This window comes from Lutra lutra, chromosome 14 (assembly GCF_902655055.1).
Source record: "Lutra lutra chromosome 14, mLutLut1.2, whole genome shotgun sequence".
Taxonomy (NCBI): domain Eukaryota; kingdom Metazoa; phylum Chordata; class Mammalia; order Carnivora; family Mustelidae; genus Lutra; species Lutra lutra.
The window spans coordinates 55,697,251-55,714,606 of NC_062291.1; the positions used below are offsets into that span (position 1 = coordinate 55,697,251).

The 17,356-nt window shown below is 42.1% G+C and overlaps 1 protein-coding gene across 4 annotated transcripts in view; it reads left to right on the forward strand.

Moving 5' to 3' along the window:
• The window catches only part of PLCE1 (phospholipase C epsilon 1), a 327,344-nt gene that overhangs the window by 236,456 nt on the left and 73,532 nt on the right, over positions 1-17,356 (forward strand). For all 4 annotated transcript variants that reach the window (XM_047702042.1, XM_047702044.1, XM_047702043.1 and 1 more), the window contains 4 exons: positions 1,958-2,103; positions 6,535-6,793; positions 8,584-8,789; positions 15,629-16,304. In XM_047702042.1, the coding sequence (XP_047557998.1) occupies positions 1,958-2,103; positions 6,535-6,793; positions 8,584-8,789; positions 15,629-16,304 (1,287 nt within the window). The remainder of the gene's footprint in view (positions 1-1,957; positions 2,104-6,534; positions 6,794-8,583; positions 8,790-15,628; positions 16,305-17,356) is intronic.

A 17,356-nucleotide genomic window follows, 5' to 3' on the forward strand; every position in this document is an offset into this window, starting at 1 on the left:
TTTCCCTGTTGTTTCTGCATAGGGCAAGGAAAGGTGTTCTGCTTTTTTCATTGCTTTCATTGTATTTCGGGACTCTTCTTGGCATCTTCTCCTGTTATTCCAACTCTATGTTCAGAGGTGCTGCTCTTGATGGAGTGCTTAGAAAAACCTTATCAGCACCAAGTTTAAAAGAAACTGTCACTCCTTATCAGATAAAAGAGCACCGCACGGGAGGTACTCATTTTGACATCAACAAGAATTGGGACCTCGGAAAATCACTACTCCTCTGAACCATAGATTCTTAATCTGGAAAATTCTTAATCTGCCCTCTGTGGTTGCTGCCAGCTCTCAATGCCATCCGTTCCTGTCATTCCATCGAGGGAGACGGGCAGGAGGTGGAGTATACCATAGACCTTAAACTTGTTTTTTCTGCAGGTGCCATGGGTGACCATGAACTCTGTGTTCAGGCCTCACTCTCCCTCAGGCCAGGGAAACGAGCTGACCCCAGGTTTCAGCACTGTTGCTGAACTGGTGCAACTCCTGGGCAATGTGGGGTCAAGACCAAGGCTTTGGTTTGTTAACAACTGGGTTTATCAACCCAGACATCAGCCAGGATGGAACAGGTGACTTAAATGACCACTAGAGTCCAAGCACCAAAGTATAAATAGCAGCAAAATAACCTTAGAGATTAGGCAAAATATGGGGGGGGGGCTGCATATCATCAAAGGGGGACTTGGTAGCAGGTTATTATTAAATAGTATACTCTAGTCTGTATAGTAGAAGAAGCTAATCACATTACAATAACCTTGCTCCCACAGCTCATGTACACACATTAGGCATTTAGGGAGCAGTTAATTGTGACTCCTCTGGGTCAAACACTGAATTTCAAATTTAGGCTTTACTGCTCTGGGTGAAAATCTCTTAGGTGCTCTGTCCTTCAGTTTATTCATCTATAAAATGAGAATAATAAAAACCCCTGACTCTTAGAATTGTTGTGAGAAGTGAGTTAACATATGTAAAGTATTTGGAGTAATGCCTGGCACATAGTAAGTGCTGTATAAGTGTTTGTTCTTCTAATATTAGTCAGGTGAGGGGCATAATTCGTAATGCATTTGTGAGAGATAGTTTAAATATGTATATTTTTGCATTTTTTAAATTTGATATTCTGCATTTTACTACTGGATAAATACCCTTTAACTGATGGATTGAGTGTATTGACTGCATTTAATCTTGCTATCCATCAATATAATTAAATTATATTAATTAATTAAATATATATATTTATAACTAAATATAGTCAACTATATTTAAATGTATATAAATCAATATTAGGGGCGCCTAGATGGCTCAGTCAGGTAAGTATCTGCCTTTGGCTCAGGTCATGATCCCAGGGTCCTGGGATTGAGCCCTGCATCCTGCTCTGCGGGAGCCTGCTTCTCCCTCTCCCTGCAACTCCCCCTGCTTGTACTCCCTCTCTCTCTCTCTCTCTCTCTGTGTCAAATAAATAAATAAAATCTTTTTTTAAAGAAATAAATATTATCCTTAGGCCTTATTTTCTTATAGTCTCATCGAATTTTATAGATCAAGAGGGAGCTTTGTGAATTGCCTTTCTGCCTCCTTATTTTAAAGATGGAAGATGACAAATATGGATTTTCCCAGAATCCCATAACAAAGCAGTGATGGAGCCTAGAACTTCACCTCAGAACCCTGAGCTGGGGCCTGCATTTCCTAATACTTAACTGATTTAAAAAAAAAAAAAAAAAAGGAGGGGCACCTGGGCGGCTCAGTCAAGTCCTTACTCAGTGGGGAGTCTGCTTCTCCCTCTACTCGTCCCCCTGCTTGTGCTCTCTCTCTCTCTCTCTGTCTCTGTCTCTCTCAAATAAATAAAATCTTAAAAAAAAAAGTTTTCCTGTGAAAAGAACATTCATTGAGTTTGCAGGACATGGGTTCAGTGGATGCCCCTCTTTGCATTTTCCAGGTGAGCTCTTGGGTGACGTGGCTGATCCTCACAGCAGGCTCCATGGAGGAGAAGCGAGAAGTCTTCTCCTATTTGGTGCATGTGGCCAAATGCTGCTGGAACATGGGCAACTACAATGCTGTCATGGAGTTCTTGGCTGGACTCAGGTATGGAAGTGGGGAACACAGTTATCTGGATAGCAGCCAAATGGCACTGTAATTAATTGCCCTGGAAACCACATTTACCCAAACCAGGCAATTGGTAGTGATTGTTTGGGGGAAATATGTTATTCTCTGCTAACACCACAAACCTTGTCCCTTAAATGCAGCAGCAGAATTCAGCTCCTGTGGCCAGTCACGATCCTAATTAGCTATGTCTGCTCTGGGCCAATGCTGTTGGCCACACCGGGTAAAATTACCTGGCTGCACAACTAACATCAACCCCATCGGTGACCCCCACTTGCCCTCTGTGCCCTGTAAACCCCACTGTGAACAGCCTCTTCACAGCTCTTCCTGATGAACTGCCTCGGCACTCTAGGCTCCCAGCCACGACCGGGAAGGGCTGGCACTGATAACAAGGATTCAGTGATGTTAGCTGTTATTTTAATTGAATACTTACCATGGATCAAGCACTGGACTGTGCATTTCCTATGCATTAAATCTTTTAATTCTCACAACAATTTCTTGGTCAATGCTATTATTATTCCCACATCATATAAAAAAAGAAACTAAAGTTAGGAGAAGTTAAGTCATTCACCCAAGGCCACCTAGCGTGGCTGGGATGGGAATGCAGGCAGCCTTGATTTGGAAGCCCTTGCCCTTAACCTCTCATATGCTGCTTATATGCTTTCTCCCACAAGCTAGTAATAAGATTATCATTTTATCAATAAATCTCTGCCTTATTCCCTTTCAGCCTCAGTTACCTGGTGTAAAGTAACTGCCCCTCACTCTTGTGGGAGGCAATGTGGTGTGGCGCAGAAGGGTGTAAGTTGTTGGGTCAGAATAACAAGGAGTCAAATCCTGGCACCCCCATGGTGTATATAGCTACGTGATCTGAGCCAGTTTCTTGACCTCAGTGAACCCTAGTTTCTTCATCTTTAAAATGGGGATGATAATAATAAAAAGCACCTACTTCCTCACGAGGGATTTAGTGAAATAGTACAAAGTGTTTTGCACGTATGTTTGGCAGAGTAAGGCTCCAAAAAGTGAACCTGCTGTTGTTAATGTCCAAGATTCACCTTCCCAGTGGGGGTTCTCACTATAAATAGATCTTGCTTCATAACATTACTGAGATTTTTCTTTGATTCTCCAGATCCCTGCAAAGGGATTCTGGGTTGAGGGGAGGAAAGGAAAATTCTCAGAGCTGGAATTTTTTTTTTTGTCCTTTTGAACTTTCTTAACTAAGAATAAACTCAAACCGTTGTGTCACTGGCACTTAAAATGGTCATACAGATGTATCAGGCATGGCTCAAAAGAAGGAAAAAATGGAAAGAATACTGGGAGAACAGGAGATAATTTGGACAATTGGATTCTCTTTGTGATAAATTTTCTAAAAAGAACGTGTGTTACTTTTCTTTAAAAAAAAAAGGATGATCATATTATGATAAAATAATTCTATTTTAATGATGCTTATCCTCTGTGTTTGGCAAGTCTGTGTTGGCTATTGGCTGGGGACCTCTCTCCCTCTGTTCTGGACATGACTATCCTCACAGCATGGCAACTGACTTGCTCCAAAGTGAACAACAAGAAAACAAGACAAAAGCTGCAGTGCCTTTTATGACCTAGCCTCAGATATCACACACTGTCACTTCTACCATATTATACTGGTCACATAAGACAAAGGCCTGGTTGATTGTGGGCGGGGTCTATACTACACCAGACACAGAGGATCGCTGGAGGAAACAATTAAAAGTAAAAAGATTTACATAGAACAATATTTACTCAATCACAGTGTCAATTTAAAATAACCCCAATGAACATCAGTGGGGAAATAAAGGAAATAATATGATGCATCCTTACAGTGGAATATTATGTGGCCACCAAAAATGTGTTTGAAATATTTAATATAATTGGAAAATAAGCAATATATAATGCATAAAAATATCTGGGAACAAGGCTGTCTTTACTTAATGACCTCTGCGATATTTATACAATGTTTTAAGAATATTTAGACCAGAGATCTACAAATGGAATTAATACTGGAAGGAAATATATCTAATGTTGTCTGTGGATGGTAGCACTGTGGGTGGATTTTCCTTATTTTCAGTATTTTCCAGATTTTTTTACAATGAGCATCTAGGGCCTTTATAAACATAAAAAGCAATAAAAGTTTTAAAAGAGCGTCAGTTCTCAATCTAACAAAAAAATCATTGATCTGATCTTGCTGAACTTTGTCCTTTGCCCCCAGATGTACCATGATGACCTCATTATGCATGGAAAGAAGGGTGATCCAAAAATGAGAATCATGTATTCACTTTATTTATATTTCCATTTCATTCCCCCCAAAAGTATTCTCCCCAAATTGTAAGATATCAGTGGTAGCTGGACTCAGTGGAGTGACATCAGGGAACAATTTCATTTTTCTGACCTCACTGTTTTTCAGACCTACCTGATGAGCTCTTCCTTCCCCAGCTCTGGGTTCTACCTGGGGAGGTCTTACAGCTTTTGCAATCACAGATATGTTCAGAAGCTTGTCTCCTTCTCTTGTGCTCACAAGCATGAGTAAATCTCAGAAACATACAGCTGTGCAAGAAAAGCTGTGCAAGAAAATCCTGATTTTCTTGCATTGTAACACAATGGTGTTATAGTGCGATACCATTTCTATAAAGTTTAAAAGCACACAGACAGTTCTCAAGCTGCTTAGTGACGTGTACATATATTGGGGAACCATAAAGAATTGTAAGCGCATGAGAATGCTGAAGTACATTTGTGGTCCCCTTCAGTGAGGGCAGGAGGAGTGTGTGCTCATAGAGGAACCCACTGGGGCCTGAGCCACATTATTAATGTTTTATTTTTTAATATTAATGTTATTTAATATTATTTAATATTAACGTTTTATTAATATTGAGAGATTGGTGTCTGGGCATTTGTCGAATGATATTTCTCTATGTCCTTTGAATGTCTTATAGATGATATAGAGATTTTTAAGTCCAGTCTGATATAAATCAAAATTTCAACCTCTCATTTGATTTAAAGCTTCACCCTTTCCCCACATTTCACAGCTCAGTCTCAGACACCTGCAGTAAAATGGGAGAACAGGTTTATCTTTTTTCCCTCCAACTCAGGGTCCCTACAGAAATAGTGGGCAGGAGAAGAAAGAGCGAGGGAGTTGGGATAAAGGGAGCAAAGGTCTCATTTGACTGGCGCACTTGTAATCTGGGCTAGGTGCTCCCTGGAGAGGGATACCGTGTGGTCTGAGGGTTCCTTCCTAGTCACTCCTTCTCCATTCCCCCACCTGCTGCCCTGTAGGCACCTCCCACTGCCCCATTAGCCAGCAAGGAGCAGGGCCCCCTTAGTCCTCAGGATCAAGCTCTGGAGGTCCTGCCCTCATGGACTCTGCTAGGATACTCTCCTTTGGCAGGCAGGCCTTTCTAGATGGCTCAGGTGCAGCTGGACCTCATGGTGTCCCTTCCTGACTCATAGGAAATGCTCAGTGCTTTGCCCGCCCAGACTCTGCACATGCAAGACAGGCCCACTGGAGCCTTCAGGCAGCTCTAAGCAGCCTGCTGTCTTTTGACTTTCCCGGTCACACCCCGGGCTATGCATCAATAAACTCAGGACGTAGGTCAGCCTCTCCATGGAGTTCACGTGAAGCCCTCTGCCCTGGGGGTGATCCTCCTGCCTTCACATAGAGCACACTCTGACAGCTCTGTCCAGAGAGATATCCCCTACCCAGCTGCTCAGACCCAGTTCCTCTGCGCAAGCTGAGGGACGGGTATAGACCACAGATGGCAGAGCAGTCTGGGTACCCTTGTGACGACCTGGTCCCTTTCTTTAGGAGGTGGGGTACAATGTCACCTACTGCTCTCAGCAGCAATTTCATCATAGGAAAAGTGCCCTTTAACATCCTGTTATGCAAATAGTATTTTAAGATAATGTCCCTCAGGATGGACCAGTGGCTTAATGTCAAAGCTGGATTTAGTAAAAGCAATGTACAAAAGAGGCCAAAACAGGGTTTCTGTGTTTCACTGAGGGACCAGCCTAATCCAAGGACAGCATTTAAAAGATCAAGAGGAGTGGATGAACCATGTTCTGTGCAGACAATCCTCCATGAATATCTGTACAAACCGTATTACCCACTAGGATTCCCTCTTGGCTACAGCTGCCAGAAAAGCTCAAACCTAGGTTCAGCCCCCACCTTCCAAAATTAACTCCTTCCACACGTGTTATTTGTATCTGCCCTATTTAATTTTGTGTTTTAGTTTCTAAAACTAATACGTCATTTGGGAAAGTAGGTAAAGATATGAGTCCTAAGTAAATTATTAGAACATAAGGAAAGCAAGCAAAAAGAATGGATCTGTATGGAATTTAGGCTATACACTGTGAATGATATTATTTCTCCTTTGGTCTAAAAAAAAAAAAATCATTTACTTGTAACAGGTCAAGGAAAGTTTTAAAAATGTGGCAGTTTATGGACCAGTCTGACCTGGAGACCATGAGGAGCCTGAAGGACGCCATGGCTCAGCACGAATCTTCCTGCGAGTACAGGAAGGTGGTCACGCGGGCCCTGCACATACCCGGCTGTAAGGTGGTTCCGTTCTGTGGGGTGTTTCTGAAGGAGCTCTGTGAAGTACTGGACGGAGCCTCTGGCCTCATGAAGCTTTGCCCGAGGTACAATTCCCAAGAAGAAACTCTAGAGGTGAGGCCTTTCAAAATCTGAAGAGTCATTGTCACCGGAAGGGAGAGCCTGTTGAGGCTAGGTTATCATCGTTACCATTGTGTTGGGTAACAGGTCCTGGGAGGTTCCGGAGAAAAGAATGCCAGCTAGCACTGTTTGGGCTTCATCTTGTTAACTTAGTTAGAATGGGACAGTGTGTAAGTCACGTGGAAGTCGGTGTTGTTTTCTGATTTTTTTTTTTTTTTAAGGATGTTGGGGTTTTCTTCTCTCAGTAGGTGAGAGTGTCTGGATGCCGAGGATAAAAGGAGTCAAGTGAGGGACACCTGGCAGTTGCTTAATGTTCAGTCAGTCAAGCCTCAGCCTTTGGCTCAGGTCATGATTCCAGGATCCTGGGATTGAGACCCGGATCAGGCTTCCTGCTCAGCGGGGAGCCTGCTTTTCCCTCTGCCTGCTGCTCCCCCTGCTTGTGCACTCTCTCTCCATCTGACAATAAATGAATTTTTTTTTTAAGTCAGTATTAACTTTTTGGAATTAGAGGGCTAAAGCATGGCAGGAGGTCAGGGCTACCTTGCTTTTCCCCCTTCGTGGGAGGGTGCTGGAAAAGCTGGGGCCTCATGGAAAGATGAGCTCCAGGCTCTGATCACAGTTGCTTCAGCTCTCCCAGCCCTGTACCTCCTGGTTCCTGACTCTGAGAGGGGAGAGGACCGTGTGAACTTTGACTCGGGGCATTGGGCATTGGAGAGAAGGGGCTTTGAGAAACAGAAAAATGGTGTTTAGACATGAAAGAAGGGACTGAATTGGGGAGAACTTCACCAAGATTTTTTTTTTTTCTAGTTTCAGAGGTAGAGTTTAGTGCATATGACACCCAGTGCTCATTACATTAAGTGTCCTCCTTAAGGCCCATCACCCAGCGACTCCATCTCTACACCCTCCTCCTCTTCCCATACCTGGCAGTTCCAAACCCAAATCTAGAGTCATTCTCACTTGGCAACAGCACCGCTACTGACCTCACACACACACTCACATACACCCCTAAAACTCAGCCTCTTCTGTCGCCTGGAACCAAGGACATCACCTGCTATCAGGGAGACTTAAGAGCCCCTGGTGGGTATGGGCCCCACTCCCAGCTTGCATTCCTCTGGCTTATGCAGGAAGATAAAGGTGCACTAAATGGAGGAGAAAGCTTATAGCAAACCCCCCAAGCTGCACCCACACTGGCTCCCTCGTATCTTAGAAGCCAGGAAGGCCACATCCAGCAGCACAGCGGGAGCTCTTACCTCTAATAGCAGGCGTTTCCAGATCATGCATACAGACCGTAAGAGCTTTAAAACCATCAGGAAGCCTCTGTGCTACTGTAGGGTATGAGGGAAGTAAAGCAAAATGTCATCCTTTCACAGCATTTTCCTTGGGCCCCAGGAATTTCATCTGGTTCCATAGAATAATAGAGTTTTGTCATGTTTTTTCTTAATTTTCACTACCAGGATAAAACAACCTTACCCTTTTTCTGTAAAGTGGCTAATCTCCCTAGGGAACCTTGAAATAATATTGCTTTTTGTGTTGTAAATTTGAAATGGAGTGTTGATTCCTAGAGGGACTAAAGTTGTCTTAGTGAAAACAAGAGCAAATTCTAAATAGTTCATGTGGTGAAACGAAAAAATGTTTTTCCTGGAGGCTCTTTCTTTTTCTTTCAATAAAATAGGCGCAAATGCCATTATTTATGACTACTGCAACTTTATTTCCCTACCCAAGTTGGTTATTTAGAAATAGTACATGAAGTTGCAAAAACAAATTCTTGGTATGTTTTTCTGTAGTTTGTAGCCGATTACAGCGGACAAGATAATTTCTTACAACGAGTGGGACATAATGGTTTAAAGAATTCAGAGAAGGAGTCCACTGTCAACAGCATCTTTCAGACCATCAGAAGCTGCAGCCGAAGTCTGGAGGCAGAGGATGAAGACAGCCCCAGCGAAGGCAATAGCTCTAGAAAAAATTCCTTGAGGGATAAAGCACGGTGGCAGTAAGTTTTACAAGAGATGCTCATTTTTTTTTTCCTATGTCAGTTGGTTTTAGCACAAACCCACCGCCTTCGTCAGAAAGCCATATTTTATATTCCAACTTTACCAATTCTGAACTAGGATTTACCTTTCTAAATTGGCTGCTTTGTTCTAGAATTACTGCTCATAACTTTACTTCTTGCCATATGTTTATCTCTTTAAAAAGAACAAACTAGAGCTATCCTGTCCCTTCTAAAAACTCAGCAAATTAAATTTTAGGATTAAAACCATGATATTCTATTTATTTCATAGTTTCTATAAAAAAGTTCTTATTAATCACTGGGCAGGGCACAGGGACAAGGATTAAAATATTTTTAAATCATATATACTGCTTTATTAGGGCTAGAGTGACACCCCGAAATCAGTATATTCAGCAGCTCCCCCAAACTTCTGGGTGATTGTAGATCAGGTGGTTCCCAGATCTCACTTCCAGAAGCACAGCTCTGCAAGGCAGCGTCTGTAACTTTGTAATTGTTCCATTGCTCTAGCTGCTCTTGTATCCACAGGCATTGCTGCTGATCTAGACATGTGTACCCACAGCCCAAGGAGAAGTTCAGAAATCAGCAGTCTCGGGGCATGTGTTGTGCCTCTTCAAGGCCACACTCAAATGGCAGAGCCTGGTCCAGCTAGAAGATCCTTTAGAGCCGTCCAAAACCACGAGGCCTACCGACTTCAGTATCTTTGCCACAAAAGATTTTATCTATAGTCAGTACTCATGAGTCATACCTTGCAGTCATCTTGGAGTCTTCATACACACTTGTGTGCATTTATGAGACATTGTGGCTTGTTTTGCAAAGCCTTTCCCAGTTCTCTGTGTGTGTGTGTGTGTGTGTGTGTGTGTATGAGCCTACACTGGGAAGGGCAAGAGTGTTTTTAGAAAAGAATTTCGGTGGAATTGGAGTACTGGATCCTAAGAATCTACTGTGAACAAAGAAATGAATGCCTTGGGACGCCTGGGTGGCTCAGTTGGTTAAGCAGCTGCCTTCGGCTCAGGTCATGATCCCAGCGTCCTGGGATCGAGTCCCACATCAGGCTCCTTGCTTGGCGGGGAGCCTGCTTCTCCCTCTGCCTCTGCCTGCCATTCTGTCCGCCTGTGCTCGCTCTCTCTCCCTCTCTCTCTGACAAATAAATAAAAAAAAAAAAAGAAAAGAAAAAGAAATGAATGCCTTATATCTGAGTCCCTAATGCTGTTAAGGAGTGAGATAAACCTATATTCCAGATTTCTCCAAAGGACCCAGATGCTCAAAGAATAACCTTACCACAGTGCCCTGCCCCTTAAGCTGAAATGTCTCACAAGTAGCTTCTACCAGTTGTTTTTTGGGTTGTTGTTTTTTTTAAGACTATCTCAAATCAAAGGTTATTTGAAAGTTTTCCGCACTGTTGGCTGACCTTAGTAGCAATCTATATACATAGAGAGGACCATCGACAAATAAACACATGTCTGCACAGAAAGCACCTTATAGCCATTTCCGTCCTTAATCTACGTCTACCTCTATCTGGGATCTTTGTTCACAACAGATTCTGAGGATCCAGTGCTCCAATTCCACAGAAATTAGACTACGTAATCATCACAACAGTTCCATTGGACTTAGGATCTTATACCTCCCAGGGCCAGGATTGAACTTCAGGCAGGCTGGCTCTGAATCATGATGAATCATGGTCCTATTAACTTTGTAGGAAGTAATGAGCAGTTTATTAAGAAAATACATAACCTGATTGATTAATAGCCCACTTGTCCCCTCATATAAGATTTTCATCAGGGAACATGAGAAAAATAATTATCTGTCAATTTATGGTTTCTCACCGACCAACACTGCAGAATTTCTTCAGGGGGTGAGATACAAACTTTCCTTCTCTTTCACTCCTTGGTCCTCCTTTTGAGTCATATGACCTAAGTTTGACAAGGTAGTTTCTTTCCTGGTTTACATCTTTGATATTTGATGACATTATTTGGTTTCTACATAACCCTTTAAGTGCCACCTGACTCCCTCTTGTAAACCCACAGAGACTTGTCTCCTGAAAGAATCAGGCACAGAAGTGTGTGACATTCACCATATGATCTAAGACCTGAAGCTACTAGTTTTCTTCTTGAAATGAATTTATTTAATTACCAACAATTGTCAATTTTATCTTGGGCATTTTCCTGGGGGGAATGCCTGGTTTTTTTTAAGATTTGTTTATTTATTTTAGAGAGAGAGAGTGCAGGGGAGGAGGGGCTAAAGGAGAGGGAGAAAGAAAAAAATCCTTAATCAGACTCCCTGCTGAGCTTGGAGCCCAACTCAGGGCTCAAAATCATGACCCTGAGGTCACAACCTGAGCCAAAGCCAAGAGTCAGATGCTCAACCAACTGAGCCACCCAGGTGCCCCTGGAGAAGACTGCTTTTTTAATAGAAATGTTAATACCTAGCATTCATTCTTCTTGTGTTCAAAAATAGAAACTGATCTTCAGAGAGATGGTGTCTCTCCCTCCCAGCTTACATCAGCTCTGAGCAGCAAAAATAGGCTTCAGAAAAGACTCATAATTTTTCTCCCCAGACACAGTCTTTTATAATGCTTGTATAATGCTTGTAATTTTTCACTGAAAAATATTTGATTTAGCTCAGAACTCAAATTAAATGGAATATGGGAAACACTCGTTCTTTTGCTAATTTAAAATGAGGAGTTCTACGTCCAAATTCACATAGGTTGTATTTCATGGGTACAGACACAAATTGAATTCTTTTTGCTCTTAAAAAAATTAATAAAAACATGGGGGTGCCTGGGTGGCTCAGTGGGTTAAAACCTCTGTCTTTGGCTCAGGTCATGATCCCAGGGTCCTGGGATCGAACCCCACATCAGGCTCTCTGCTCAGCAGGGAGCCTGCTTCCCCCTCTCCCTCTGCCTGCTGCTCTGCCTACTTGTGATCGCTCTCTCTGTCAAATAAATAAATAAAATCTTTTTTAAAAATTAATAAAAACATGAAGTGTGACATGGAGAATGTGGAAATGGTCCCAGAGAAAGGAAATAAGATAAGAGGGTGTGGATGTGACTCTAAACAAAGCTCCTTTAAAGGAATAGTTGGGCCAGTTTAGCATAGTAAAAGGAAGGGGGGAAGGAAAGCAGGAGGATGAAATCTTGGTCTTCCTATATTTTATCAGAGCGGAGTACTTTACTGAGCCAGACTGAGTGCACCGCTGAGTGCTTTGCAAGTATTGTCTTAGTTGAGCTTCACCTGCTCTGTGAAATCAGCATTGTCTTCTTGCCATTTAAGATAAGTGAGGCTCAGAGAGGTTGAGTGATTGACTAAGTCACACAGCAAATAGGTAGCAGAGCTAAATATGAAACCCAGGGTGACAATATAGGGCATGTTCCTAACTACCGCACTAAATGTATGAAACACCGACATAAGTATTATAGAGGAGGACATACATATCGGTTTTCCATTGTTCCTGGTTGCAATTTCAGAGGAATAGAACTAGGCTAGACACAAAGGATTTTCTTTTTGTTTCTTCACTTTTTATTGTGAAATGTAATGTTAAGAAAAGTCCTAAGGGGCACCTATGTGGTTTATTTGGTTAAGTGGAAGACTCTCGATCTCAGCTCAGGTCCTGGTCTCAAGGTTGTGAGTTCAACCCCCATGTTGGCCTCCATACTGGGCATGGAACCTACTTAAAAATTAATTAATTAATTAATTACATAAAATGTCAAAGGAATAGGAGCCAACTGAAAGAGCTTCTGATGGCCAAACTGGAACAATATGAGCTATAAAGTAAAGTTGTATTAGATTATAAATCAAAGTATTAAATAAATATCCATGAGTCCATATATAAGTGATAAACAAACAAATGGGAGAGAAGAGACAAATCTCCTATGTGGAAGAATTCCATATAAGTTATATAGATACTCCACACTCTAGGAGGTAGAAAATAACTCCCTACACCTTAAATGTACAAAGAGGACAGTATGAGGGCATCTGGGTGGCTCAGTTGGTTGGGTGTCTGCCTTTGGCTCAGGTCATGGTCTCAGGGTTCTGGGATCGGGCCTCACATTGGGCTCCCTCCTTAGCAGGGAGTCTGCTTCTCCCTCTGCCTGCTGCTCTCCGTGCTTGTGCTCTGTCTCTCTCTCAAATAAATAAATAAAATCTTTTTTTTTTTTAAAGGACAGTATGGAAAGGAGTTTTTCAAAAAAAGAATAACTTTGGGATGCCTGGGTGGTTCAGTCGGTTAAGCGTCAGCCTTTGGCTCAGGTCGTACTCTCAGAGGGTCCTGGAATGGAGTCCTGAGTTGGGCTCCTTGCTTGGTGGGGAGTTTGCTTCTTCCTCTGCCTGCTGCTCCCATTGCTCGTTCTCTCCCTCCACCGCCCCCCAACAAATAAATAAAATCTAAAAAAAAAAAAAAAGAATAACTTTACAGTGGGACACAACCAGCACTACCTCAACCAGGTCAACATCAAGAGGGATAAGTCATGTTAATAGTATGTCCCATGGCTATGATGTTATGAGAATGGCAGTTTACCTCTGGAGACTTCCTTCCTAGAACCCATAGCCTCAGCCTAATTATGAGAACATCAGGCAAGTTCTAATTGAGAGACATTCTATAAAATACCTAACCAGTGTTCCTGAGAACAGTCAAGATCATTAGAAACAAGGGAAGTGTGAGAAATTGCCGTATCTAAGAGGAGCCTTATAGAAATGTGACAACTAAATGTAATATGGTATCCTGGATGGAATCCAAAAAGAAAAAGGACATAGGTTAAAAAAAAAAAAAAAACCCTAAGGAACTCTCAAAAGTATGGATTTCAATTAATAATAATGTATCACTATTGGTTTATGATTGTGTCAAATATGCCATCCCAGTGTAAGATATTAATAACAAGGAAAACTGAATGTGGGGTCTACTGTCTTTGAAATTTCTACATAAATCTAAAGGTATTTTAAAGTTAAAACTTTTTTAAAAAACTAATGTATTTGGAGAATCATCAAGTGAATACATGCATAACTACTACTCATTGCCAGCACCCATAAACTATTTGTTTTCCTTTTCAATTTTTTTACCACCTTTTCCTCTATAGTAGTGAATTTTACAATACTATTTCCCACTTTTCTTTATAATTATATCACTATTATGCACTTCTAAATAATATAGTATAGTTTTGCCCGGTTTTGAAATTTACATTTACACAAATGTAACCATACAGTATTTATTTTTTTGTGTCTTGCTTAAGATATGTCCCTATTGTTGCATTGCATTAACTATTACTACTCATTTTCATTGCTGTGCAATGCATTACATGGTATAAAAGCATCAAATTTTACTTGTAGGTTTTATTGTTGCTGGGCATTAGGATTGCTTCTAGAGTTTTCAGTGCGGCTTATCTGAAAAGGATATTCTGATTATCAGATTTGCGAGATCTCTTATAGATTTCTTTTCTTTTTTAAGAATATCTGCTTATGTGAGGCAAGGAGGAAGAACCTGCAGAAAACATGAGCGGGATCTTGCTCAGGGACTGGGATCTAGACTGAGAGTCCAGGAAATCCAGTGCTACTGCTCATACTTTGCCAGGAGGCAGCAGTCTGCCCAGGTGCCAAGTTCCCAAGAGGATGGGAACATTCCTTCCCAGAGATGTATGGACCAGCTCCTTATCAATTTTATCCACCACTTTGCAACGAATGTCTATGGACCAAACAGCAGAAACCTTGACTTTAATAAAAATTCTTCATGCTTTGAAAAAACATGAGTCTCTCCTGGGCACATGCCTACAAGGTGGACATACAGGAGTGAGGCAATGAGGTCTCCCTTGCCTTCCCCCCCAACATCCTTCTGGAGTCCTAACACTCTCCATTCCCAACTCAAGTAAGACAACTTGCTAAGTTTTCCAAGCTGACAAGTCCTTTATGTGGACATGTGTGCACACACACATGGACACACACACAGAAACACAATGAAAATCTAAGGTTATGTCAAGGAGAGCTAGCTGTTCTTGTTCATCTGGCCACTGTGACTATATTTTCCAATGAGTGTCTTTGAACAAATGGTATTTTATTTTTTAACAGACACACAACTTAGGCCAGCTTATTAAGTCTTATTCTGCCTATTTTAGCCCCACTGTGTTCAGGTCACGACTTTTGGTTCTGATCAAGTAGAAGGCAGTCAAACCTAGTGATGAAGGTCCCAGGCTGATGAGTCAAAAGCAGAATCCTGCCTTGAGTAGACCCCTTCTGAGCTGGATGACCGAAATGAGTTACTGACCTTCCTGAAGCTGTTTCCTCAAAGGTTACAAAATAAATAAATAAGGCCTTCCTTCACAAGTAGGTCAAATGAAGTGCAAATGTACATAAAGTAGTTAACAGTTCCTGATACAAGAGGGAAAACTAATACATCATGAAGATTATTATTGATATTAAAAGCACAATAACTTTGGACTCCTGGGTGGCTCAGCAGTTGAACACCCAATGCTTGGCTTTGGCTCAGGTCATGATCTTGGGGTCATGAGATTGAGCCCCACATCAGGCTCTGCACTCAGTGCAGAGTCTGCTTCAGATTCTCTCCCTCTCCCTCTGCCTCTCTAAATAAAATAAATGAAATCTTATAAAAAAAAATACAACTATCTAGCAGTTCCTTTCCTTATTCCTGTGGTTAGACCTATTGCTAAATATAGGGTTTTAGAATGCAGCTATAAAAATCTAATCTTTAGCATTTTATATTTCCTATGCTAATTTGAATTCATAGTGAAGTGAAAAATGATGCCCAGTGTCAGTGAAAAGCTTTGTGTTGTTCTCACTTCTAATTATAAGACAGACCAAATTTATATCTCTTTCCATTAGGTTTATAATTGGAGATCTGTTGGATTCTGAAAATGACCTCTTTGAGCAGTCGAAAGAATGGGACTCTCATGGATCAGAAGAGCCACAGAAGGCCTTTGACCATGGCACGGAGCTGATCCCGTGGTACGTGCTGTCCATCCGAGCTGATGTGCACCAGTTCCTACTGCAGGGGGCCACTGTCATCCACTATGACCAGGACACGCACCTGTCCGCCCGCTGCTTCCTGCAGCTTCAGCCTGACAACAGCACCTTGACCTGGATAAAGCCCACCACTGCCTCCCCAGCCAGTGCTAAAGCAAAACTTGGTGTGCTTACTAACACATCTGAGCCTGGCAAATTCCCCTTACTGGGCAATGCTGGATTAAGTGGCCTGGCGGAGGGGGTCTTGGATCTGTTTTCAGCAAAGGCTGTGTACATGGGACACCCTAGCATCGATATACACACTGTGTGTGTTCAGAACAAACTGGGTAGCATGTTTCTCTCCGAGACTGGTGTGACACTGCTCTATGGGCTCCAGACCACGGACAATAGATTATTGCACTTTGTGGCACCCAAGCACACAGCTAAGATGCTCTTCAGTGGATTGCTAGAACTCACAAGGGCCGTGAGGAAGATGAGGAAGTTCCCTGACCAGAGACAACAGTGGCTGCGGAAACAGTACGTCAGCCTCTATCAGGTAGGGATGCACCCTCCCCCGTCTCCTCACTCCTCACTCCCCTAACTCTTAAGATACTAATCTTGCAAAACCACACTGGAACCACCAAGGTTCACCCTTACACTCTGGCACTGGGCAGCTTTGACTCTCTCTGTGCCTCAGTTTCTGATCTATAAAATGAGAGTGATAACAATACGCATTCATAGGGTGGCTGTGGGGTCTGAGTTAATACATGTAAAACCATAATGTCGGCTGCTATACATAAAGAGTAGTGTCTGACTCATAGTAGGTCCTGTAGTTATTTATATGAACACAGCGACCGGACATTGTACTTCTCACATCGGAAAGAAACTGATTAATATAAGCATTGTCACTTACTCAGTTTCCATCGAAAGCATGACAGTGTAAACGTTTTTATTATTAATTAGGGATTGGTTGATAACATTGGAAACCTTCACTTTGGAAGCTGAAATCCTGCTTCATTCCCTGATGTGCTGCGTGACTCTCGGAGCATTGATTTAGTGTGCATTGCTGCCTCACAGTAGAACTTCTGAGTTTAAAAGAAACTTTCCCAAATGTAGGATCACTCACGCACGGAGTTCTGCCTCACTAGGTTATCATATTGGCAGCAGCCCCCAAGGGAGTTTCTCACAGTCAGCTGCTTGAAGTGAGTGGGTTTCTCACTACCCTAAAATTCTTGGGTATATCAACACTCCAGCTAAGAGTGGCAGCCGGACTGGGCTGAGCAAGGTGTGGGAAGAGACACAGGCACCACCGGACTGGTGCGCTTGTGGAGGATGAAGGATGGCAGATGGCTGGGAAGTGAGCCACGAGGGGACACCATTGATGGCACTGTCAAATGAGTTGTAACTGAGTATTCGGTTTTTCTTTGTTACGCTTTTCCATCTTTTGGCAAAAACATTATCTTTTTTACTAGTGACACTGAACAAATAGAACTATAATTTAACTATAATTTAAATTACTCAAATGACTGATTTCATGTCCTTTTCATGGCTCTAATATGTTTCCCACCAGCAAAGACATCCCTCCAAGGCTATTGGTAAGGAGGTAGA